Source organism: Somniosus microcephalus, unplaced genomic scaffold (genome assembly GCF_052327205.1).
Source record: "Somniosus microcephalus isolate GS21.2 unplaced genomic scaffold, FLI_Smic_1.0 unresolved_chr6, whole genome shotgun sequence".
NCBI lineage: Eukaryota > Metazoa > Chordata > Chondrichthyes > Squaliformes > Somniosidae > Somniosus > Somniosus microcephalus.
In genome coordinates this window covers 10960417-10985328 of record NW_028225184.1, presented here as the reverse complement: position 1 = coordinate 10985328, position 24912 = coordinate 10960417, and the positions used below count along the sequence as shown (strand labels likewise).

At 52.9% G+C, this 24912-nt stretch overlaps 1 protein-coding gene across 1 annotated transcript in view; it reads right to left on the bottom strand.

Moving 5' to 3' along the window:
* The window catches only part of LOC147087057 (ubiquitin carboxyl-terminal hydrolase 21-like), a 59659-nt gene extending 34935 nt beyond the window's left edge, over positions 1–24724 (bottom strand). The window contains exons 1-4 of the mRNA XM_085978026.1: positions 24641–24724; positions 20286–20362; positions 17010–17849; positions 4290–4349 (exon numbers count right to left, since the gene is read on the bottom strand). Coding sequence (XP_085834152.1) covers positions 4290–4349; positions 17010–17777 — 828 coding nt within the window. The 5' untranslated portion in view covers positions 17778–17849; positions 20286–20362; positions 24641–24724. The remainder of the gene's footprint in view (positions 1–4289; positions 4350–17009; positions 17850–20285; positions 20363–24640) is intronic.
* Between the last annotated feature and the right edge of the window lie 188 nt (positions 24725–24912).

Below are 24912 nucleotides of genomic sequence, written 5' to 3'. Positions count from 1 at the left end.
TGGTTGGGCCGTTGTTGGGCTGTGGCTGGGGTGGCACGGTGCTATGGGGCTGTCCTACCGTGTCCCAGGTTGTCGTTCCCCGCGGCGTCCACGGTGCAGAGGAGTAGGCATCCATGCCCCGGTAGGCTGCGTCCAGCGTTAGTGCGATTTCGGAGGCTTTGTCGAGGGTGAGGTCACTCTGCTCCAGCAGTCGCTGTCGGGTGTAGTTGGACCTGTGGCCCGCTACGAAGGCATCCCGGATCAGTTCCTCGGTGTACTTAGTGGGCGTTACCGCCTTACACCCACAGGCCCGGCCAAGCACGGACAGTGCTTGGAGGTATTCCTCAGTCGATTCCCCAGGTTGTTGCTTGCGACTCCCCAGGAGGTGCCTGGCGTAAACTTCGTTCACAGGGCGCGTGTACTGGGTCTTGAGGAGCTGGAGGGTGGCTGTGTACGAGGTCGCGTCCCGGATGACTGAGTACACTCGGTGGTTCACCTTGGAGATCAGGACAGACAGTTTGTTTGCATCCGGGACGACCGCAGTGGAGGCAGTCAGAAATGCCTCGAAGCACATGAGCCAGTGAGCAAACTTGGGATCCAGGGTGCCTTGGCGCGTTGGATCCTAAACTGGCTGAGTGGCAGGAGGCAGAGGGTGATGGTCGAAGGTTGCTTTTGTGACTGGAAGCCTGTGTCCAGTGGGGTACCTCAGGGATCGGTGCTGGGTCCCTTATTGTTTGTGATCTACATAAATGATTTGGATGAGAATGTAAAAGGTATGATCAGTAAGTTCGCAGATGACACGAAAATTGGTGGGGTGGTAAATTGCGAGGAGGAAAGCCTCCGGCTACAGGACGATATTAACGGGTTGGTCAGATGGGCAGAAAAGTGGCAAATGGAATTCAACCCTGAAAAGTGCGAGGTGATGCATTTTGGACGGACAAATAAGGCAAGGGAATACACAATGAGTGGTAGGACCCTAGGAAGTACAGAGGGTCAGAGGGACCTTGGTGTACATGTACATAGATCTCTGAAGGCAGCGGAGCAGGTAGATAAGGTGGTTAAAAAGGCATATGGGATACTTGCCTTCATTAGCCGAGGCATAGAATATAAGAGCAGGGAGGTTATGATGGAGCTGTACAAAACGCTGGTGAGGCCACAGCTGGAGTGCTGTGTGCAGTTCTGGTCGCCTCACTATAGGAAGGATGTGAGTGCTTTGGAGAGGGTGCAGAGAAGATTCACCAGGATGTTACCTGGGATGGAGCGCCTCAGCTATGAAGAGAGGCTGGACAGGCTGGAGTTGTTTTCCTTGGAGCAGAGAAGGCTGAGGGGGGACCTGATTGAGGTGTACAAAATAATGAGGGGCATAGATAGGGTAGATAAAGAGGAACTTTTCCCCTTAGTGGGGGGGTCAATAACAAGGGGGCATAGATTCAGGGTAAGCGGCAGGAGGTTTAGAGGGGATTTGAGGAGGAACTTTTTCACCCAGAGGGTGGTTGGAATCTGGAATTCACTGCCTGAAAGGGTGGTAGAGGCAGGAACCCTCACAACATTCAAGAAGCATTTGGATGAGCACTTGAAATGCCATTGCATACAAGGCTATGGACCAAATGCTGGAAAATGGGATTAGACTGGACAGGGATGGGTGGGCGGCGCAGCCACGATGGGCCGAAGGGCCTCTTTCTGTGCTGTAAAACTCTATGACTCTAAGTGTCCGCTTCCCGACTGTCCAGGTCCAGGCATGCTGGTGTGAGGATCTTCTCCATTATAAAAAATTTAGTTAATAAAATTGATGTGCCATCAATTACTCAAAAGACTGAGGTTAAGCGAGTAACAACCAGGCTTTTATTAACTAAAGAATGAAGGTCTAGTCTCGAGTGGTCGACCCATCCAGAATACTAAGGGACTGGGAGGTAGTCACTTATATACCTGGAATAGTGGGAGGAGTCAGCTGAGGCATGTCCAGACCTGTACCTAGTAGAATACACATACACATACAGACAGGTATAACAGTGGTTTACCACAGTGCTGTTGAAGAAGCCTTGGCGAGTTGCTGCAGTGCATCTTGTAGATGGTCCACACTGCAGCCACGGTGCGCCGGGGGAGGAGGGAGTGAATGTTGAAGGTGGTGGATGGGGTGCCGATCAAGCGGGCTGCTTTGTCCTGAATGGTGTCGAGCTTCTTGAGCGTTGTTGGTGCTGCACTCATCCAGGCTAGTGGAGAGTATTCCATCACACTCCTGACTTGTGCCTTGTAGATGGTGGAAAGGCTTTGGGGAGTCAGGAGGTGAGACACTCGCCGCAGAATACCCAGCCTCTGGCCTGCTCTTGTAGCCACAGTATTTATATGGCTGGTCCAGTTCAGTTTCTGGTCAATGGTAACCCCCAGGATGTTGACAGTGGGGGAGTCTGACTATGTTAGGCTGTTGCTTGACTCGTCAGTGGGATTTTGGCACGTCCCCAGACCAGATCAGGCTGTTAAGAAAAGACAGACTCCCATTTCTCCAGCGCATCTTTCACCACCTCAGGACGTCCTACAGCGCTTTACAGCCAATGAAGTACTTTTTGAAGTGTGGTCACGGTTGTAATGTAGGAAACGCAGCAGCCAATTTGCGCACAGCAAGCTCCCACAAACAGCAACATCCAGATAACCTGTTTCAGTGAGGTTGACTGAGGTACAAATATTGGCCCCAGGACACCGGAGAGAACTCCCCCCTGCTCTTCTTCTAATAGTGGCCGTGGGATCTTTTACGTCCACCTGAGAGAGCAGACGGGGCCTCGGTTTAACATCTCATCCGAAAGACGGCACCTCAGACAGTGCGGCGCTCCCTCAGTACTGCCCCTCTGACAGTGCGGCGCTCCCTCAGTACTGCCCCTCCGACAGTGCGGCGCTCCCTCAGTACTGCCCCTCCGACAGTGCGGTACTCCCTCAGTACTGCCCCTCCGACAGTGCGGCGCTCCCTCAGTACTGCCCCTCTGACAGTGCGGTACTCCCTCAGTACTGCCCCTCCGACAGTGCGGCTCTCCCTCAGTACTGTCCCTCCGACAGTGCAGCACTCCCTCAGTACTGCCCCTCCGACAGTGCGGCGCTCCCTCAGTACTGCCCCACCGACAGTGCGGCGCTCCCTCAGTACTGCCCCTCTGACAGTGCGGTACTCCCTCAGTACTGCCCCTCTGACAGTGCGGTACTCCCTCAGTACTGCCCCTCCGACAGTGCAGCGCTCCCTGAGTACTGCCCCTCCGACAGTGCAGCGCTCCCTCAGTACTGCCCCTCCGACAGTGCGGCGCTCCCTCAGTACTGCCCCTCCGACAGTGCAGCGCTCCCTCAGTACTGCCCCTCCGACAGTGCGGCGCTCCCTCAGTACTGCCCCTCCGACAGTGCGGCGCTCCCTCAGTACTGACCCTCCCACAGTGCGGCGCTCCCTCAGTACTGCCCCTCCGACAGTGCGGCGCTCCCTCAGTACTGCCCCTCTGACAGTGCGGCGCTCCCTCAGTACTGCCCCTCCGACAGTGCGGCGCTCCCTCAGTACTGCCCCTCCGACAGTGCGGCGCTCCCTCAGTACCGCCCCTCCGCCAGTGCGGCGCTCCCTCAGTACTGCCCCTCCGACAGTGCGGCGCTCCCTCAGTACTGCCCCTCCGACAGTGCGGCGTTCCCTCAGTACTGCCCCTCCGACACTCCCTCAGTACTGCCCCTCCAACAGTGCGGCTCTCCCTCAGTACTGCCCCTCCGACAGTGCGGCACTCCCTCAGTACTGCCCCTCCGACAGTGCGGCGCTCCCTCAGTACTGCCCCTCCGACAGTGCGGAGCTCCCTCAGTACCGCCCCTCCGACAGTGCGGCGCTCCCTCAGTATTGCCCCTCCGACAGTGCGGCGCTCCCTCAGTACTGCCCCTCCGACAGTGCGGCGCTCCCTCAGTACTGCCCCTCCGACAGTGCGGCACGCCCTCAGTACTGCCCCTCCGACAGTGCGGCGATCCCTCAGTACTGCCCCTCTGACAGTGCGGCGCTCCCTCAGTACTGCCCCTCCGACAGTGCAGCCCTCCCTCAGTACTGCCCCTCTGACAGTGCGGCGCTCCCTCAGTACTGCCCCTCCGACAGTGCAGCCCTCCCTCAGTACTGCCCCTCTGACAGTGCGGCGCTCCCTCAGTACTGCCGCTCCGACAGTGCGGCGCTCCCCCAGTAGCGGTTTGACACAACTCAGTGACATCTCACTGGCTTCTCGCTGTCCCCGGTGTGGGACTGAGCCCCAGGCTACACATACACAGCAAGATCCCAGATTCCCACCCCCCGCCGCCCCACCTCCCGAATAGCTCACCGTATTTCCCAGATTCCGGAGTCCAATTTGGCCAGTTCCGATGGCGAGGTTTTCTTGCTTCTGAAATGAAAGGGTGAAACAACTAGAGCGTGCATTTATATAGCGCCTCTAACGTAGTAAAATGTCCCATGGTGCTTCACAGGAGCGGTTATCAGACAGAATTTGACACGGAGCCACATCAGGAGATATTAGGACAGGTGACCAAAAGCTGGGTCAAAGAGGGAGGTTTTAAGGAGCGTCTTAAAGGAGGAGAGAGAGGCGGAGAGGTTTAGGGAGGGAATTCCAGAGCTCGGGGCCCCAGGCAGCTGAAGGCACGGCCGCCAATGGTGGAGCGATGGAAATCGGGGGATGCTCAAGAGGGCAGAATTGGAGGAGCGCAGAGATCTCGGAGGGGTGTAGGGGCTGGAGGAGGTTACAGAGATAGGGAGGGGTGTAGAGGCTGGAGGAGGTTACAGAGATAGGGAGGGGTGTAGGGGCTGGAGGAGGTTAGAGATAGGGAGGGGTGTAGGGGCTGGAGGAGGTTACAGAGATAGGGAGGGGTGTAGGGGCTGGAGGAGGTTACAGAGATAGGGAGGGTTGTAGGGCTGGAGGAGTTTACAGAGATAGGGAGGGTTGTAGGGGCTGGAGGAGGTTACAGAGATAGGGAGGGGTGTAGTGGCTGGAGGAGTTTACAGAGATAGGGAGGGTTGTAGGGGCTGGAGGAGGTTACAGAGATATGGAGGGGTGTAGGGGCTGGAGGAGTTTACAGAGATAGGGAGGGTTGTAGGGGCTGGAGGAGGTTACAGAGATAGGGAGGGTTGTAGGGGCTGGAGGAGGTTACAGAGATTGGGAGGGTTGTAGGGGCTGCAGGAGGTTACAGAGATAGGGAGGGTTGTAGGGGCTGGAGGAGGTTACAGAGATAGGGAGGGCTGTAGGGGCTGGAGGAGGTTACAGAGATAGGGAGGGGTGTAGGGGCTGGAGGTGGTTACAGAGATAGGGAGGGGTGTAGGGGCTGGAGGAGGTTACAGAGATAGGGAGGGCTGAAGGGGCTGGAGGAGGTTACAGAGATAGGGAGGGGTGTAGGGGCTGGAGGAGGTTACAGAGATAGGGAGGGGTGTAGGGGCTGGAGGAGGTTACAGAGATAGGGAGGGGTGTAGGGGCTGGAGGAGGTTACAGAGATAGGGAGGGGTGTAGGGGCTGGAGGAGGTTACAGAGATAGGGAGGGTTGTAGGGGCTGGAGGAGTTTACATAGATAGGGAGGGTTGTCGGGGCTGGAGGAGGTTACAGAGATAGGGAGGGGTGAAGGGGCTGGAGGAGGTTACAGAGAGAGGGAGGGGTGTAGGGGGCTGGAGGAGGTTACAGAGATAGGGAGGGTTGTAGGGGCTGGAGGAGGTTACAGAGATAGCGAGGGGTGTAGGGGCTGGAGGAGGTTACAGAGATAGGGAGGGGTGTAGGGGCTGGAGGAGGTTACAGAGATAGGGAGGGTTGTAGGGGCTGGAGGAGGTTACAGAGATAGGGAGGGGTGTAGGGGCTGGAGGAGGTTACAGAGATAGGGAGGGGTGTAGGGGTTGTGGGGAGGTTACAGAGATAGGGAGGGTTGTAGGGGCTGGAGGAGGTTACAGAGATAGGGAGGGATGTAGGGGCTGGAGGGGTTTACAGAGATAGGGAAGGTTGTAGGGGCTGGAGGAGGTTACAGAGATAGGGAGGGTTGTAGGGGCTGGAGGAGGTTACAGAGATAGGGAGGGGTGTCGGGGCTGGAGGAGGTTACAGCGATAGGGAGGGTTGTAGGGCTGGAGGAGGTTACAGAGATAGGGAGGGGTGTCGGGGTTGGAGGAGGTTACAGCGATAGGGATGGTTGTAGGGCTGGAGGAGGTTACAGAGATAGGGAGGGGTGTAGGGACTGGAGGAGGTTACAGAGATAGGGAGGGTTGTAGGGGCTGGAGGAGGTTACAGAGATAGGGAGGGGTGTCGGGGCTGGAGGAGGTTACAGCGATAGGGAGGGTTGTAGGTCTGGAGGAGGTTACAGAGATAGGGAGGGGTGTAGGGACTGGAGGAGGTTACAGAGATAGGGAGCGGTGTCGGGGTTGGAGGAGGTTACAGCGATAGGGATGGTTGTAGGGCTGGAAGAGGTTACAGAGATAGGGAGGGGTGTAGGGGCTGGAGGAGGTTACAGAGATAGTGAGGGGTGTAGGGGCTGGAGGAGTTTACAGAGATAGGGAAGGTTGTCAGGGCTGGAGAAGGTTACAGAGATAGGGAGGGCTGTAGGGGCTGGAGGAGGTTACAGAGATATGGAGGAGTGTAGGGGCTGGGGGAGGTTACAGAGATAGGGAGGGTTGTAGGGGCTGGAGGAGGTTACAGAGATAGGGAGGGGTGTTGGGGCTGGAGGGGTTTACAGAGATAGGGAAGGTTGTAGGGGCTGGAGGAGGTTACAGAGATAGGGAGGGTTGTAGGGGCTGGAGGAGGTTACAGAGATAGGGAGGGGTGTCGGGGCTGGAGGAGGTTACAGCGATAGGGAGGGTTGTAGGGCTGGAGGAGGTTACAGAGATAGGGAGGGGTGTAGGGACTGGAGGAGGTTACAGTGATAGGGAGGGGTGTCGGGGTTGGAGGAGGTTACAGAGACAGGGAGGGGTGTAGGGGCTGGAGGAGGTTACAGAGATAGTGAGGGGTGTAGGGGCTGGAGGAGTTTACAGAGATAGGGAGGGGTGTAGGGGCTGGAGGAGTTTACAGAGATAGGGAGGGGTGTAGGGGCTGGAAGAGGTTACAGAGATAGGGAGGGGTGTAGGGGCTGGAGGAGGTTACAGAGATAGTGAGGGGTGTAGGGGCTGGAGGAGTTTACAGAGATAGGGAGGGGTGTAGGGGCTGGAGGAGGTTACAGAGATAGTGAGGGGTGTCGGGGTTGGAGGAGTTTACAGAGATAGGGAAGGTTGTCAGGGCTGGAGGAGGTTACAGAGATAGGGAGGGCTGTAGGGGCTGGAGGAGGTTACAGAGATATGGAGGAGTGTAGGGGCTGGGGGAGGTTACAGAGATAGGGAGGGTTGTAGGGGCTGGAGGAGGTTACAGAGATAGGGAGGGGTGTTGGGGCTGGAGGAGGTTACAGCGATAGGGAGGGTTATAGAGTCATAGAGTCATAGAGCACAGAAAGAGGCCCTTCGGCCCATCGTGTCCGCGCCGCCCATCCATCCCTGTCCTGTCTAATCCCATTTTCCAGCATTTGGTCCGTAGCCTTGTATGCAATGGCATTTCAAGTGCTCATCCAAATGCTTCTTGAATGTTGTGAGGGTTCCTGCCTCCACCACCCTTTCAGGCAGTGAGTTCCACATTCCAACCACCCTCTGGGTGAAAAAGTTCCTCCTCAAATCCCCTCTAAATCTCCTGCCCCTTACCCTGAATCTATGCCCCCTTGTTATTGACCCCCCTACTAAGGGGAAAAGTTCCTCTTTATCTACCCTATCTATGCCCCTCATCATTTTGTACACCTCAATCAGGTCCCCCCTCAGCCTTCTCTGCTCCAAGGAAAACAACCCCAGCCTGTTTAGTCTTTCTTCATAGCTGAGGCGCTCCATCCCAGGTAACATCCTGATGAATCTTCTCTGCACCCTCTCCAAAGCAATCACATCCTTCCTATAGTGAGGCGACCAGAACTGCACACAGTACTCCAGCTGTGGCCTCACCAGCGTTTTGTACAGCTCCATCATAACCTCCCTGCTCTTATATTCTATGCCTCGGCTAATGAAGGCAAGTATCCCATATGCCTTTTTAACCACCTTATCTACCTGTTCCGCTGCCTTCAGGGATCTATGTACATGTACACCAAGGTCCCTCTGACCCTCTGTGCTTCCTAGGGTCCTACCACTCATTGTGTATTCCCTTGCCTTATTTGTCCGTCCAAAGTGCATCACCTCGCACTTTTCAGGGTTAAATTCCATTTGCCACTTTTCCGCCCATCTGACCAACCCGTTTATATCGTCCTGTAGCCTGAGGCTTTCCTCCTCGCAATTTACCACCCCACCAATTTTCGTGTCATCTGCGAACTTACTGATCATACCTTTTACATTCTCATCCAAATCATTTATGTAGATCACAAACAACAAGGGACCCAGCACCGATCCCTGAGGTACCCCACTGGACACAGGCTTCCAGTCACAAAAGCATCCTTCGACCATCACCCTCTGCCTCCTGCCACTCAGCCAGTTTAGGATCCAACGCGCCAAGGCACCCTGGATCCCATGGGCTCTTACCTTCTTGACCAGTCTCCTATGCGGGACTTTGTCAAAAGCTTTACTGAAGTCCATGTAAACCACATCCACAGCATTTCCCTCATCCACCCCCCTAGTCACCCCCTCGAAAAATTCAATCAGATTTGTCAGACATGATTTACCCTTGACAAAGCCATGCTGACTATCCCCGATTAATCCTTGCCTCTCCAAGTGGAGAATAATTTTGTCCCTCAGAATTTTTTCCAATAATTTCCCCACCACAGATGTTAGGCTCACTGGCCTGTAATTCCCTGGTTTATCCCTGCTACCCTTCTTGTATAATGGTACTACATTAGCTGTTCTCCAGTCCTCTGGTACATCCCCTGTGGCCAGAGAGGTTCTGAAAATTTGTGTCAGAGCCCCTGCAATCTCCTCCTTTGCCTCCCACAGCAGCCTGGGATACATCTCGTCCGGGCCTGGGGATTTATCCACTTTTTGGCCTGCTAAAACCGCTAGCACCTCCTCCCTCTCGATGCTAATATGTTCAAGTCTGTCACAGTCCCCTTGCCCCATTTCTATGTATGCATCGTCTCTCTCCATAGTGAACACAGATGCAAAAAATTCATTTAAAACCCCGCCTACATCATCTGGCTCTACACACAGATTGCCACTTTGGTCCCTAATGGGCCCTACCCTTTCCCTGGTTGTAGGGCTGGAGGAGGTTACAGAGATAGGGAGGGGTGTAGGGACTGGAGGAGGTTACAGAGATAGGGAGGTGTGTCGGGGCTGGAGGAGGTTACAGCGATAGGGAGGGTTGTAGGGCTGGAGGAGGTTACAGAGATAGGGAGGGGTGTAGGGGCTGGAGGAGGTTACAGAGATAGGGAGGGGTGTAGGGGCTGGAGGAGGTTACAGAGATAGGGAGGGTTGTAGGGGCTGGAGGAGGTTACAGAGATAGGGAGGGGTGTAGGGGCTGGAGGAGGTTACAGAGATAGGGAGGGGTGTAGGGGCTGGAGGAGGTTACAGAGATAGGGAGGGGTGTATGGGCTGGAGGAGGTTACAGAGATAGGGAGGGGTATAGGGGCTGGAGGAGGTTACAGAGATAGGGAGGGGTGTAGGGGCTGGAGGAGGTTACAGAGATAGGGAGGGGTGTAGGGGCTGGAGGAGGTTACAGAGATAGGGAGGGTTGTAGGGGCTGGAGGAGTTTACAGAGATAGGGAGGGTTGTAGGGGCTGGAGGAGGTTACAGAGATAGGGAGGGGTGAAGGGGCTGGAGGAGGTTACAGAGAGAGGGAGGGGTGTAGGGGGCTGGAGGAGGTTACAGAGATAGGGAGGGTTGTAGGGGCTGGAGGAGGTTACAGAGATAGCGAGGGGTGTAGGGGCTGGAGGAGGTTACAGAGATAGGGAGGGGTGTAGGGGCTGGAGGAGGTTACAGAGATAGGGAGGGTTGTAGGGGCTGGAGGAGTTTACAGAGATAGGGAGGGTTGTAGGGGCTGGAGGAGGTTACAGAGATAGGGAGGGTTGAAGGGGCTGGAGGAGGTTACAGAGAGAGGGAGGGGTGTAGGGGGCTGGAGGAGGTTACAGAGATAGGGAGGGTTGTAGGGGCTGGAGGAGGTTACAGAGATAGCGAGGGGTGTAGGGGCTGGAGGAGGTTACAGAGATAGGGAGGGGTGTAGGGGCTGGAGGAGGTTACAGAGATAGGGAGGGTTGTAGGGGCTGGAGGAGGTTACAGAGATAGGGAGGGGTGTAGGGGCTGGAGGAGGTTACAGAGATAGGGAGGCGTGTAGGGGTTGTGGGGAGGTTACAGAGATAGGGAGGGTTGTAGGGGCTGGAGGAGGTTACAGAGATAGGGAGGGATGTAGGGGCTGGAGGGGTTTACAGAGATAGGGAAGGTTGTAGGGGCTGGAGGAGGTTACAGAGATAGGGAGGGGTGTCGGGGCTGGAGGAGGTTACAGCGATAGGGAGGGTTGTAGGGCTGGAGGAGGTTACAGAGATAGGGAGGGGTGTAGGGACTGGAGGAGGTTACAGAGATAGGGAGGGGTGTCGGGGTTGGAGGAGGTTACAGCGATAGGGATGGTTGTAGGGCTGGAGGAGGTTACAGAGATAGGGAGGGGTGTAGGGACTGGAGGAGGTTACAGAGATAGGGAGGGGTGTAGGGGCTGGAGGAGGTTACAGAGATAGTGAGGGGTGTAGGGGTTGGAGGAGTTTACAGAGATAGGGAAGGTTGTCAGGGCTGGAGGAGGTTACAGAGATAGGGAGGGTTGTAGGGGCTGGAGGAGGTTACAGAGATATGGAGGAGTGTAGGGGCTGGGGGAGGTTACAGAGATAGGGAGGGTTGTAGGGGCTGGAGGAGGTTACAGAGATAGGGAGGGGTGTTGGGGCTGGAGGAGGTTACAGAGATAGGGAGGGGTGTTGGGGCTGGAGGAGGTTACAGCGATAGGGAGGGTTGTAGGGCTGGAGGAGGTTACAGAGATAGGGAGGGGTGTCGGGGCTGGAGGAGGTTACAGAGATAGGGAGGGTTGTAGGGGCTGGAGGAGGTTGCAGAGATAGGGAGGGGTGTAGGGGCTGGAGGAGGTTACAGAGATAGGGAGGGTTGTAGGGGCTGGAGGAGGTTACAGAGATAGGGAGGGTTGTAGGGCTGGAGGAGGTTACAGAGATAGGGAGGGTTGTAGGGGCTGGAGGAGGTTACAGAGATAGGGGGGGTTGTAGGGGCTGGAGGAGGTTACACAGATAGGGAGGGGTGTAGGGGCTGGAGGAGGTTACAGAGATAGGGAGGGGTGTAGGGGTTGTGGGGAGGTTACAGAGATAGGTTGGGGTGTAGGGGCTGGAGGAGGTTACAGAGATAGGGAGGGTTGTAGGGCTGGAGGAGGTTACAGTGATAGGGAGGGGTGTAGGGGCTGGAGGAGGTTACAGAGATAGGGAGGTGTGTCGGGGCTGGAGGAGGTTACAGCGATAGGGAGGGTTGCAGGGCTGGAGGAGGTTACAGAGATAGGGAGGGGTGTAGGGGCTGGAGGAGGTTACAGAGATAGGGAGGGGTGTAGGGGCTGGAGGAGGTTACAGAGATAGGGAGGGGTGTAGGGGCTGGAGGAGGTTACAGAGATAGGGAGGGTTGTAGGGGCTGGAGGAGGTTACAGCGATAGGGAGGGTTGTAGGGGCTGGAGGAGGTTCCAGAGATAGGGAGGGGTGTAGGGGCTGGAGGAGGTTACAGAGATAGGGAGGGTTGTAGGGGCTGGAGGAGGTTCCAGAGATGGGGAGGGAGCGAGGGGCCATGGAGGGATTTGAAAAGAAGGATGAGAATTTTGAAATCGAGACGCTGGTTAACCGGAAGCCATTGTAGCTCAGTGAGCACAGCGGGAGTTGGGTGAATGGGATTCATATCACAGAAACAGTATACTCAGCTCAACCAGTCCATCCTGATGTTCCTGCTCCACACGAGCTTCCTCCCGCCCCTCTTCATCTCACCCCATCACCATATCCTTCTGTTCCATCTCCCCCATGTGTTTATCGAGCTTCCCCTTAAATGCATCTGCATTATTCGCCTCAACCACTCCCTGTGGTAGCGAGTGCCACATTCTCACCACTCACTGGGTAAAGAAGTTTCTCCTGAATTCCCTGTTGGATTTATTCGTGACTATCTTACATTGATGTTTCTGTCTTGTGTGTGCGTGTCTGTGTGAACATAGCCTGGCGATCGAAAAAGGTAGACACAGGCAGACCCGGCTGCCAAGAGAGGACAGCATATGCTCTCACTGCAGTCAGGGAGTGGTGGAGACAGAGACGCACTTCCTCACAGCTTGTAGAAAATATCAGGGCATCAGGGAGAATTTCTACCCAAAATTCACAAAAATATGCCCGGAATTCAGAAATTTGAATGACAACCAAAAACTCCCATACCTACTAGGGGAAGAGAGAAATTGTGTAACCTTAGCGGCACACTATGTTACAGCTTGCCATAAACAGAGGGACAACCACTAAATATAAGAGTATATACAAATTATATGAATGTATATTTATACACTCAGGGATATATCTGTTTATACACTGTACGGATAGATCTGTATTTATGTGTTCAACCATGAATGTTTTCCGATGCTTTGGCAACATAAGATGTACCTTGTCATGCCAATAAAGCGATTTGAATTGAATTGAATTGAATTGAATGTGTGTGTGTCTGTGTGCACTAGCTTCGGATCCTGATGCCTCGGCCATGCGTTAATCTGCTGGGGTGGGCAGGACACCCAGTCACAGGGTGGTGAATCACATACAGGGGATCAGCACAAAGCATCGGAGAGGAAGCTGATTACAGGCCCACGAATTTGTTAATCGCAGTGCTGGTTTGAGGTCAAAGAGCGAGAGGGGGGGAGACAAAGAGACAGAGGGGGAGAGAGACAGAGATAGAGAGACACTAAAGAGAGCATCCTGACAAACTGTATCACAGTATGGTATGGCAGCTGTAGCTACTATGACCGGAAAGCCCTGCAGCGGGTAGTCAAAACTGCCCAACGCATTACCGGCACCCGGCTACCGACCATAGAGCACATATACCAGAAACGCTGTTTACGGAGGTCACGGACCATCATCAAAGACCCTACCCACCCCAGCCACAGTCTGTTCGCCCTCCTGCCATCTGGGAGACGCTACAGATGCATTCGCACCCGAACGACCAGATTTAGGAACAGCTTCTTTCCCAGGGCTGTCATCCTACTGAACTCCACAAATAAACTCTAACGCCTGCACATCTGCCAATGTACTTTATTATGTTTATGTTTATGTTAATGTATTACAAGCCAAATGAATGTTGAATGTTTAAATGTCTTAATCTAAATGTACACTCTCGGGAGCCGCAAGCCTACATTTCGTTGTACTGCACTCGTGCGCTAACAATGACAATAAAGGTTGATTTGATTTTTTGATTTGAGAGACAGAGAGAGAGACAGAGAGAGAGAGAGAGAGACAGAGAGAGAGACAGAGAGAGACAGAGAGAGAGAGAGACAGAGAGAGAGACAGAAAGACAGAGAGAGAGAGAGACAGACAGAGAGACAGAGAGAGAGACAGAGAGACAGACAGAGAGAGACAGAGAGACAGACAGAGAGAGACAGAGAGAGAGACAGAGAGAGAGAGAGAGACAGAGAGAGAGACAGAGAGAAAGACAGAGAGACCGAGAGAGAGACAGAGAGACAGAGAGAGAGACAGAGAGAGAGAGAGAGAGACAGAGAGAGAGAGACAGAGAGAGAGAGAGACAGAGAGACAGAGAGAGAGACAGAGAGAGAGACAGACAGAGAGAGAGACAGAGAGAGAGACAGAGAGAGAGCGAGAGAGACAGAGAGACAGAGAGAGAGAGACAGAGAGAGAGACAGAGAGAGAGAGACAGAGAGAGAGAGAGACAGAGAGAGACAGAGAGAGAGACCGAGAGAGAGACCGAGAGACAGACAGACAGAGAGAGACAGAGAGAGAGGCAGAGAGAGAGACAGAGACACAGAGAGACAGAGAGAGACAGAGAGACAGAGAGAAAGACAGAGAGACCGAGAGAAAGACCGAGAGAGAGGCAGAGAGAGAGGCAGAGAGAGAGACAGAGACACAGAGAGACACAGAGAGACAGAGAGAGACACAGAGAGAGAGAGAGAGACAGAGAGAGAGACAGAGAGAGAGACAGAGAGAGAGAGAGACAGAGAGACAGAGAGAGAGAGACAGAGAGACCGAGAGAGACAGAGAGAGAGACAGAGAGACAGAGACAGAGAGAGAGACAGAGAGAGAGAGAGAGAGAGAGAGAGACAGAGAGAAAGAGAGACCGAGAGAGAGACCGAGAGAGAGACAGACAGAGAGAGAGAGACAGAGAGAGAGGCAGAGAGAGAGACAGAGACACAGAGAGACAGAGAGACACAGAGAGACAGAGACAGAGAGAGAGACAGAGAGAGAGACAGAGAGAGAGAGAGACAGAGAGAGAGAGAGAGACAGAGAGAGAGAGACAGAGAGAGAGAGAGAGACAGAGAGAGAGGCAGAGAGAGAGACAGAGACAGAGAGAGGCAGAGAGACAGAGAGAGGCTTTCTTCCAAAACACCGCACCGCCGACCATATCTATACCCTTCACACCCTCATTGAAAAACATATACACCAAACAAAAAATGGGAAAATATTCGCCTGTTTCATCGACTTCAAGAAAGCCTTTGACTCTATATGGCACGAAGGGCTCTATTATAAACTTCTTCAGTGTGGAATAGGGGGCAAAGTCTATGACCTTATTAAATCAATGTATCTGAAAAACAAATGCGGGGTCAAAATTGGAGACAAACGCACCGATTTCTTCACCCAGAGAAGAGGCGTCCGGTAGGGCTGCAATTTGAGCCCGACCCTGTTCAACATATACATAAATGAATTAGCAGACATGCTGGAGCAAAGCGAGTCACCAGGTCTCCGTCTCCTGGATGGAGAAGTGAAATCCCTGTTCTATGCGGACGACCTGGTTCTGCTGTCTCCCACAGAACAGGGATTACAGCAACAACTAGACCTACTCGACAAATACTGCCAAAATTGGGCTCTAACAGTAAATCTAAAGAAAACCAACATCATGATTTTTCAAAAAAGGCCCAGATGTCAGGAAAACAAATACCAGTTTACCCTCAGTGATACCACTATAGGACACACTATGAGCTACACCTACCTTGGTCTAACTATTACAGCATCAGGGAGCTTCAGCATAGCAGTGAATGCACTAAAAGAAAAAGCACGAAGAGCCCTATATGCAATAAAAAGAAAATTCTACAACATCCAAATCCCAATCAAAATCTGGCTCAAAATATTTGACAGCATAATCCTGCCCATTGCACTGTACGGTAGTGAAGTATGGGGCCCGCTAAATCACCAAAGCTACACTAAATGGGAAAAACACACAATAGAAGCCCTACATGCAGAATTCTGCCGAAGCATCCTTCGCACCCAAAGAAAAACGCCAACAAATGCATGCAGAGCCGAACTAGGCAGATACCCACTGATAATAAACATCCAAAAACGAGCACTAAACTTCCTAAATCACCTCAAATCTAGCTCCCCAGACACCCTTCATTTCAAAGCCTTTCAGACCCAAGAGCTAAACCCAGAAAAGAGTCCCCTGAGTCAGCTGCTACTGAAACTAAGTACTCAGCCGGACCCTGACCAGCCCCAGACCAACACAGCCGTCCAAACACCAATCCGAGTGAACCAAATCATTGAACAATGCAAAGAAACCTACCTGGAACATTGGAACAAAATAACCGAAAGCCAAAGCAGATTAGAATGTTACCGGGCCCTAAAAAGAGAATATAAACTGGCAGACTACCTCACGACCATCAGAGACACAAAACAGAGACAGACCCTCACCAGATACAGACTAAGCGACCACCAACTGGAAATTGAAAAAGGCAGATACAAGAAATCCTGGCAGCCTAGAGAGAATAGAATATGCGATCAATGTCTGGCCGGCGAGGTTGAAACAGAGATGCATTTCCTCCTAAAATGCGAAAAATTCAACACATCAAGAAACATATTATTCAACAAGCTAAGCCAAACAACCCCAGATTTCAAGGAATTGGATGACCTGTCAAAATTGAGATTAGTCCTAGGAGAAGGAGACAGACCATACCTTGGGGCCAAATATGTAACAACATGTCACAACCTGAGGACTGTTTAAAATTAAGACTGTTTAAAATTAATATTGAACGTACCAAATGAAGTACAAAGACTGTTTAAAATTAATATTGTTTAAAAAGTAATATTGTATGTACCCAACAAATGTCAAATCGATTGACACCTACAGAATGTTGGAAAACTGTACCTTTTTGCTATGTAAGCTTTGGCAATATGGTTCTCTGTAAACTTTCATGCCAATAAAGCATTTGAATTGGAATTGAATTGGAGAGACAGAGACAGAGAGAGAGAGAGAGAGAGAGACAGAGAGAGCGACACAAGAGAGAGAGAGAGACAGAGAGAGAGAGAGACAGAGAGAGAGAGACAGAGAGAGACAGAGAGAGAGAGACAGAGAGCGACACAAGAGAGAGAGAGACTGAGAGAGACAGTAAAATCCAGCTCTCCTGCTCCTCCCCCACCCCTCTCAGGTTCTTACCTTGTCGGCTACCATAAGGAGACCCATGGCCGAACAGCCAGGTGTCAGCGAGCTCGCGACCCCGCCATTGGCTGGGAACAAGACTGGACGGGGTTGGGGGAGGGAGGGTCGCAGGAGCTCGGAGAGCAGGTCGACAGCAGTCTGCAGCCGCCGGCTCAAGGTATGTTAATCCGGGATGATAAAAGGGGGATTAGTCTTGGCTGGTAGTGACGTAGGGACCGGGCTCTCCCAGACCTTTCACCCTGAGCGCACAGCAGGATCCCGCAAAGGGGGGGGCTAAAAGGACTGGGGGAGGGGCGGGAAGGGACTAGGGATTGAGAGGGGGTTGAGATGGGCGGGGGGAGCTCTCCACATCGCCCAAACACGATTCAGAAGCAAAAAGAAAATAGCTGGGTGCGCTCCGGATCATAACAGCCTAGGGACCGCTCGCGACTCGTACAGTACAGCCCCTTACCTTGGGCTTGCGCTGCTGCTCCTGGGCATGGTGCTCCCGCTCGGCTCCGCTGCGTTCCGGGGTCCCGGTGCCCACCAGGGCCCGCGAGGTCCCCGGCAGGGTGTCCAGCTGCGCCGGCCTCGGTCCTCCTCCGCCTCCTCCGCCCCGCATCTCGGGCTCCTGGTGCAGCCTCCGTAGCGAGGAGCTGCGCTTGAGGGTCAGAGGGGGGGGCTCCCGGCTGGCCACGCGGCCCAGGGAGGGCGAGCGGCGCAGGCGGGTGGCGCTCAGCCGCCGCAGGCACTCCTCCAGCTCCCCAGGCTCCCGCAGACCAGCGCAGGGGTCGGGGCGGCTCGACTGGCTCCCCCCGCTCAGGACGGGCTTGCGCAGGGCGGGGGAGGGCGGGGAGGCGGGGGAGGAGGAAGAGGAGGAGGAGGAGAAGGGGGGAGGGACTTTGCCCCCGAGGGAATGGTCCGCCCGCAGCGGCGTGCGCTTGGCGACTGCGCCAGGACGGGTATCCCGGCCGCGTACCACCCTCCCTTTAACCTCTAACTTCCGTCCCCTCTCGTCCAGGGGGCCCGGGCCCGGGGGGAGGGGGCGAGGCTTAGGGGGAGGGGCGCTGACCAGGCGGACCCCCGCCCCAAGCCGTCCCGCGCTCAGCCTCTCGTGGCTGGGCCCCCTCTGACCCCCGACCCCCGAAGTGTCGGTCTGGCGCCGGCCTGGCTTGGGGATGGTCGAGCCCGGCGCCGAAGGCCCTGGGTAGGCGCTGCGGAGAGAATAGGGCTGAGGCATCGCTCATCACGGGCGCTGAGGGGCACGGGGGGGGGGGGGGGGGCGGGGGCCCGATAGAGGATAGCAAGATCCCTGTGAAGCAAAAGATAGACACAATCAGTGCGAGGGATTAACATCACTAGAGATGCAGTCAGTGACACAGGGCGCTGGGGGGAGAGGGGTTACTGAGTGACAGTGTGAGGGAGCTGGATTAACATCAGTAGAGATACGGTCAGTAACACAGGGCGCTGGGGGAGAGGGGTTACTGAGTGACAGTGTGAGGGAGCTGGATTAACATCAGTAGAGATACAGTCAGTAACACAGGGCGCTGGGGGAGAGGGGTTACTGAGTGACAGTGTGAGGGAGCTGGATTAACATCAGTAGAGATACAGTCAGTAACACAGGGCGCTGGGGGAGAGGAGTTACTGAATGACAGTGTGAGGAGGCTGGATTAACATCAGTAGAGATACAGTCAGTAACACAGGGCGCTGGGGGAGAGGGGTTACTGAGTGACAGTGTGAGGGAGCTGGATTAACATCAGTAGAGATACAGTCAGTAACACAGGGCGCTGGGAGAGAGGGGTTACTGAGTGACAGTGTGAGGGAGCTGGATTAACATCAGTAGAGATACAGTCAGTAACACAGAGCGCTGGGGGAGAGGGGTTACTGAGTGACAGTGTGAGGGAGCTGGATTAACATCAGTAGAGATACAGTCAGTAACACAGGGCGCTGGGGGAGAGGGGTTACTGAGCGACAGTGTGAGGGAGCTGGATTAACATCAGTAGAGATACAGTCAGTAACACAGGGCGCTGGGGGAGAGGGGTTACTGAGTGACAGTGTGAGGGAGCTGGATTAACATCAGTAGAGATACAGTCAGTAACACAGGGCGCTGGGGGAGAGGGGTTACCGAGTGACAGTGTGAGGGAGCTGCATTAACATCAGCAGAGATACAGTCAGTAACACAGGGTGCTGGGGGAGAGGGGTTACTGAGTGACAGTGTGAGGGAGCTGGATTAACATCAGTAGAGATACAGTCAGTAACACAGGACGCTGGGGGAGAGGGGTTACTGAGTGACAGTGTGAGGGAGCTGGATTAACATCAGTAGAGATACAGTCAGTAACACAGGGCGCTGGGAGAGAGGTTACTGAGTGACAGTGTGAGGGAGCTGGATTAACATCAGTAGAGATACAGTCAGTGACACAGTGTGCTGGGGGAGAGGGGTTACTGAGTGACAGTGTGAGGGAGCTGGATTAACATCAGTAGAGATACAGTCAGTAACACAGGGCGCTGGGGGAGAGGGGTTACTGAGTGACAGTGTGAGGGAGCTGGATTAACATCAGTAGAGATACAGTCAGTGACACAGTGTGCTGGGGGAGAGGGGTTACTGAGTGACAGTGTGAGGGAGCTGGATTAACATCAGTAGAGATACAGTCAGTAACACAGGGCGCTGGGGGAGAGGGGTTACTGAGCGACAGTGTGAGGGAGCTGGATTAACATCAGTAGAGATACAGTCAGTAACACAGGGTGCTGGGGGAGAGGGGTTACTGAGTGACAGTGTGAGGGAGCTGGATTAACATCAGTAGAGATACAGTCAGTAACACAGGGCGCTGGGGGAGAGGGGTTACTGAGTGACAGTGTGAGGGAGCTGGATTAACATCAGTAGAGATACAGTCAGTAACACAGGGCGCTGGGGGAGAGGAGTTACTGAATGACAGTGTGAGGAGGCTGGATTAACATCAGTAGAGATACAGTCAGTAACACAGGGCGCTGGGGGAGAGGGGTTACTGAGTGACAGTGTGAGGGAGCTGGATTAACATCAGTAGAGATACAGTCAGTAACACAGGGCGCTGGGGGAGAGGAGTTACTGAATGACAGTGTGAGGAGGCTGGATTAACATCAGTAGAGATACAGTCAGTAACACAGGGCGCTGGGGGAGAGGGGTTACTGAGTGACAGTGTGAGGGAGCTGGATTAACATCAGTAGAGATACAGTCAGTAACACAGGGCGCTGGGAGAGAGGGGTTACTGAGTGACAGTGTGAGGGAGCTGGATTAACATCAGTAGAGATACAGTCAGTAACACAGGGCGCTGGGGGAGAGGGGTTACTGAGTGACAGTGTGAGGGAGCTGGATTAACATCAGTAGAGATACAGTCAGTAACACAGGGCGCTGGGGGAGAGGGGTTACTGAGTGAGAGTGTGAGGGAGCTGGATTAACATCAGTAGGGATACAGTCAGTAACACAGAGCGCTGGGGGAGAGGGGTTACTGAGCGACAGTGTGAGGGAGCTGGATTAACATCAGTAGAGATACAGTCAGTAACACAGGGCGCTGGGGGAGAGGGTTACTGAGTGACAGTGTGAGGGAGCTGGATTAACATCAGTAGCGATACAGTCAGTAACAGAGGGCGCTGGGGGGAGAGGGGTTACTGAGTGACAGTGTGAGGGAGCTGGATTAACATCAGTAGAGATACAGTCAGTGACACAGGGCGCTGGGGGAGAGAGGTTACTGAGTGAAATTATTAAACAACTTACTATATCAAAGTTTCATGGAGTGATAAGATGTGAATCCTCGATGGGCCATGATTTGTCCGATATATAACTCTGATCTGCTGAAAATTATCAGAAAGAGAGGGGTCAACGGGATATAATGTGGTAAAAGTGACCGATTCACTCCTGTCTGGGACTGTACGGCCGTGTGTGCCTCAGTGTCAGCTCCTGTACATGTACAGCACACACAGCGGGTAAAAGGGAACGATTCCCTCCCATCTGGGACTGTACGGCCGTGTGTGCCTCAGTGTCAGCTCCTGTACATGTACAGTACACACAGCGGGTAAAAGGGAACGATTCACTCCCGTCTGGGACTGTACGGCCCGTGTGTGTCTCAGTGTCAGCTCCTGTACATGTACAGTACACACAGCGGGTAAAAGGGAACGATTCACTCCCGTCTGGGAATGTACGGCCCATGTGTGCCTCAGTGTCAGCTCCTGTACATGTACAGTACACACAGCGGGTAAAAGGGAACGATTCACTCCCGTCTGGGACTGTACGGCCCGTGTGTGTCTCAGTGTCAGCTCCTGTACATGTACAGCACACACAGCGGGTAAAAGGGAACGATTCACTCCCGTCTGGGACTGTACGGCCCGTGTGTGTCTCAGTGTCAGCTCCTGTACATGTACAGCACACACAGCGGGTAAAAGGGAACGGGAACGATTCACTCCCGTCTGGTACTGTATGGCCCGTGTGTGTCTCAGTGTCAGCTCCTGTACATGTACAGTACACACAGCGGGTAAAAGGGAACGATTCACTGCCGTCTGGGACTGTACGGCCCGTGTGTGTGTCAGTGTCAGCTCCTGTACAGGTACAGTACACAGCGGGTAAAAGGGGACGATTCACTCCCGTCTGGTACTGTACGGCCGTGTGTGTCTCAGTGTCAGCTCCTGTACATGTACAGTACACACAGCGGGTAAAAGGGAACGATTCACTCCCGTCTGGGACTGCACGGCCCGTGTGTGTCTCAGTGTCAGCTCCTGTACATGTACAGCACACACAGCGGGTAAAAGGGAACGATTCACTCCCGTCTGGGACTGTACGGCCCGTGTGTGTCTCAGTGTCAGCTCCTGTACATGTACAGTACACAGCGGGTAAAAGGGAACGATTCACTCCCGTCTGGTACTGTACGGCCCGTGTGTGTCTCAGTGTCAGCTCCTGTACATGTACAGCACACACAGCGGGCAAAAGGGAACGATTCACTCCCGTCTGGGACTGTACAGCCTGTGGGTGTCTCAGTGTCAGCTTCTGTACATGTACAAGGACAGCTGCCAGGTTATTATCTGAATGGCAATAGATTGGGAGAAGGGGAAGTGCAACGAGACCTGGGTGTCCTTGTGCACCAGTCGCTGAAGGTAAGCATGCAGGCGCAGCAGGCGGTTAAGGCAAAATGGTATGTTGGCCTTCGTAGCGAGAGGATTCGAGTACAGGAGCAAGGATGTCTTGCTGCAGTTGTACAGGGCCATGGTGAGACCACACCTCGAGTATTGTGTGCAGTTGTGGTCGCCTTATCTGAGGAAGGATGTTCTTGCCATGGAGGGAGTGCAGCGAAGATTCACCAGGCTGATACCTGGGATGGCGTACGAGGAGAGATTGGGTCGATTGGGCTTGTACTCGCTGGAGTTGAGAGGGGATTTCATCGAAACTTATAAAATTCTAACAGAACTCGGTGTTAAGTCCTGAAGACTGTAAAGTGCCCAATCGGAAGATTGTTCCTCGAGCTTATGCTGAGCTTCCGTGGAACAGTGCAAGAGGCCGAGGGCGGTGAGGTCTGAGTGGGACTGGACAAACAATGGGCTGAGAAAACCGGCCCAATCTCTGTTTCGAATTACAATTTTTCCTGGACCGATCTCCCAGCAACAAAAGGGAATACGTATGAGATTCAGACATAAGCTTAGATGTTGTTAAGGGGAGGTACTTTGATGTACGGTTGAATTGTTAAAGGGGCACTTTTATATATTCTGAATTGATAAGTTGCAGGCATATTTATTGACGTGAGTTCTTTGAATTTATTGCCCAAAGGTGCTTCTATATACACCTGAATTTTGAAATACAGTCTGATTAAAAGACCAATTTTATTGATCACATCCTTGTCTGTCATTGGTAAGCTAATGGGTAATTCCCGAGGTCCGAACAGTAAGAGAAAGTCTTACAGTACAGCACGGGGTTAGATACAGATGATATGATATATTATATGACCTGAAATTGTTGAGTTTAGAAGGCTGTAAAGTGCCTCATCGAAAGATGAGGTGCTGTTGCTTGAGTCTGTATTATTATTGATGGATTATTGGTTCTGGGATTGATTATTGATGGATTATTGGCTCTGTTGATTATTCACAGAAATCACAGAAACCCCACAGTGCAGATAGAGGCCATTTCGGCCCATCGAGCCTGCACCGACCCACCCTATCAGCGTAACCCCACGTATTTAATCCCCCTAACACTAAGGGTCAATTTTTTTGTTTATCATAGCCAATCAACCTAACCCGCACATCTTTGGACCGTGGGAGGAAACCGGAGCACCCGGAGGAAACCCACGCAAACAACGGGGAGAATGTGCAAACTCCACACAGACAGTCGCCCGAGGCCGGATTCGAACCCGGGTCCCTGGCGCTGTGAGGCAACAGTGCTAACCACTATGCCACCGTGCTTATTGACTCTGTGGATGGATTATTGGCTCTGCTGATGGATTATTGGTCTGCTGATGGATTATTGATGGATTATTGGGTCTGGGATTGATTATTGATGGATTATTGGCTATGGGGATGGATTATTGGCTCTGGGGATGGATTATTGGCTCTGCTGATTGATTATTGGCTCTGGGGATGGATTATTGGCTCTGCTGATTGATTATTGATGGATTATTGGCTCTGCTGATGGATTATTGGCTCTGGGATGGATTATTGGCTTTGCTGATTGATTATTGATGGATTATTGGCTCTGCTGATTGATTATTGGCTCTGGGGATGGATTATTGGCTTTGCTGATTGATTATTGATGGATTATTGGCTCTGCTGATGGATTATTGGCTCTGGGGATGGATTATTGGCTCTGCTGATGGATTATTGGTGGCTCTGCTGATGGATTATTGATGGATTATTGGCTCTGCTGATTGATTATTGGCTCTGGGATGGATTATTGGCTTTGCTGATTGATTATTGATGGATTATTGGCTCTGCTGATGGATTATTTGGCTCTGCTGATGGATTATTGGCTCTGCTGATGGATTATTGATGGATTATTGGCTCTGCTGATTGATTATTGGCTCTGGGGATGGATTATTGGCTTTGCTGATTGATTATTGATGATTATTGGCTCTGCTGACTGGATTATTGCTCTGCTGATGGATTATTGGCTCTGCTGATGATTATTGGCTCTGCGGATGGATTATTGGCTCTGCTGATTGATTATTGATGGATTATTGGCTCTGCTGATGGATTATTGGCTCTGCTGATGGATTATTGCTCTGCTGATGGATTATTGATGGATTATTGGCTCTGCTGATTGATTATTGGCTCTGGGGATGGATTATTGGCTTTGCTGATTGATTATTGATGGATTATTGGCTCTGCTGATGGATTATTGATGGATTATTGGCTCTGCTGATTGATTATTGGCTCTGGGGATGGATTATTGGCTTTGCTGATTGATTATTGATGGATTATTGGCTCTGCTGATGGATTATTGGCTCTGCTGATGGATTATTGATGGATTATTGGCTCTGCTGATTGATTATTGGCTCTGGGGATGGATTATTGGCTTTGCTGATTGATTATTGATGGATTATTGGCTCTGCTGACAGATTATTGGCTCTGCTGATTGATTATTGGCTCTGCTGATGGATTATTGGCTCTGCTGATGGATTATTGGCTCTGCTGATTGATTATTGATGGATTATTGGCTCTGCTGATGGATTATTGGCTCTGCTGATGGATTATTGATGGATTATTGGCTTGGCTGATTGATTATTGATGGATTATTGGCTCTGCTGATGGATTATTGGCTTTGCTGATTGATTATTGATGGATTATTGGCTCTGCTGATGGATTATTGATGGATTATTGGCTCTGCTGATTGATTATTGATGGATTATTGGCTCTGCTGATGGATTATTGATGGATTATTGGCTCTGCTGATGGATTATTGGCTCTGCTGATGGATTATTGGCTTTGCTGATTGATTATTGATGGATTATTGGCTCTGCTGATGGATTATTGGCTCTGGGGATGTTGGCGCCTCCCTCCCCCGGGGAAAGCCCCTGATCACGGCATCCTGCCCCCACATCCGGCTCTGACCCCGATTCCAATCGAGGAGGGCAGTCATTTTCTTTTGTCTTTTACCTCACAGGACGATCAGCGCCAGGCCCTCCGCCGCCATCTTGGATTTTCCCTCGCCGCTTCAGGGCGGTAGGCGTCAGGCACGCACGGCCGCCGACGTCACCGCGTCCATTGTTGGCCGTCCCGCGGGACCGCCGCCCTGTAGCAGCGTGATGACGTCATGGCGCAACCGCCACTTCAGGCCACCGCCCCCCTCAGCCGCGCGATGACGTCATTTCGAAAACGTCCCTTGGCTGCCCCCCCTGCGGCGCGTTGACGTCATCACGTCGCCAGCG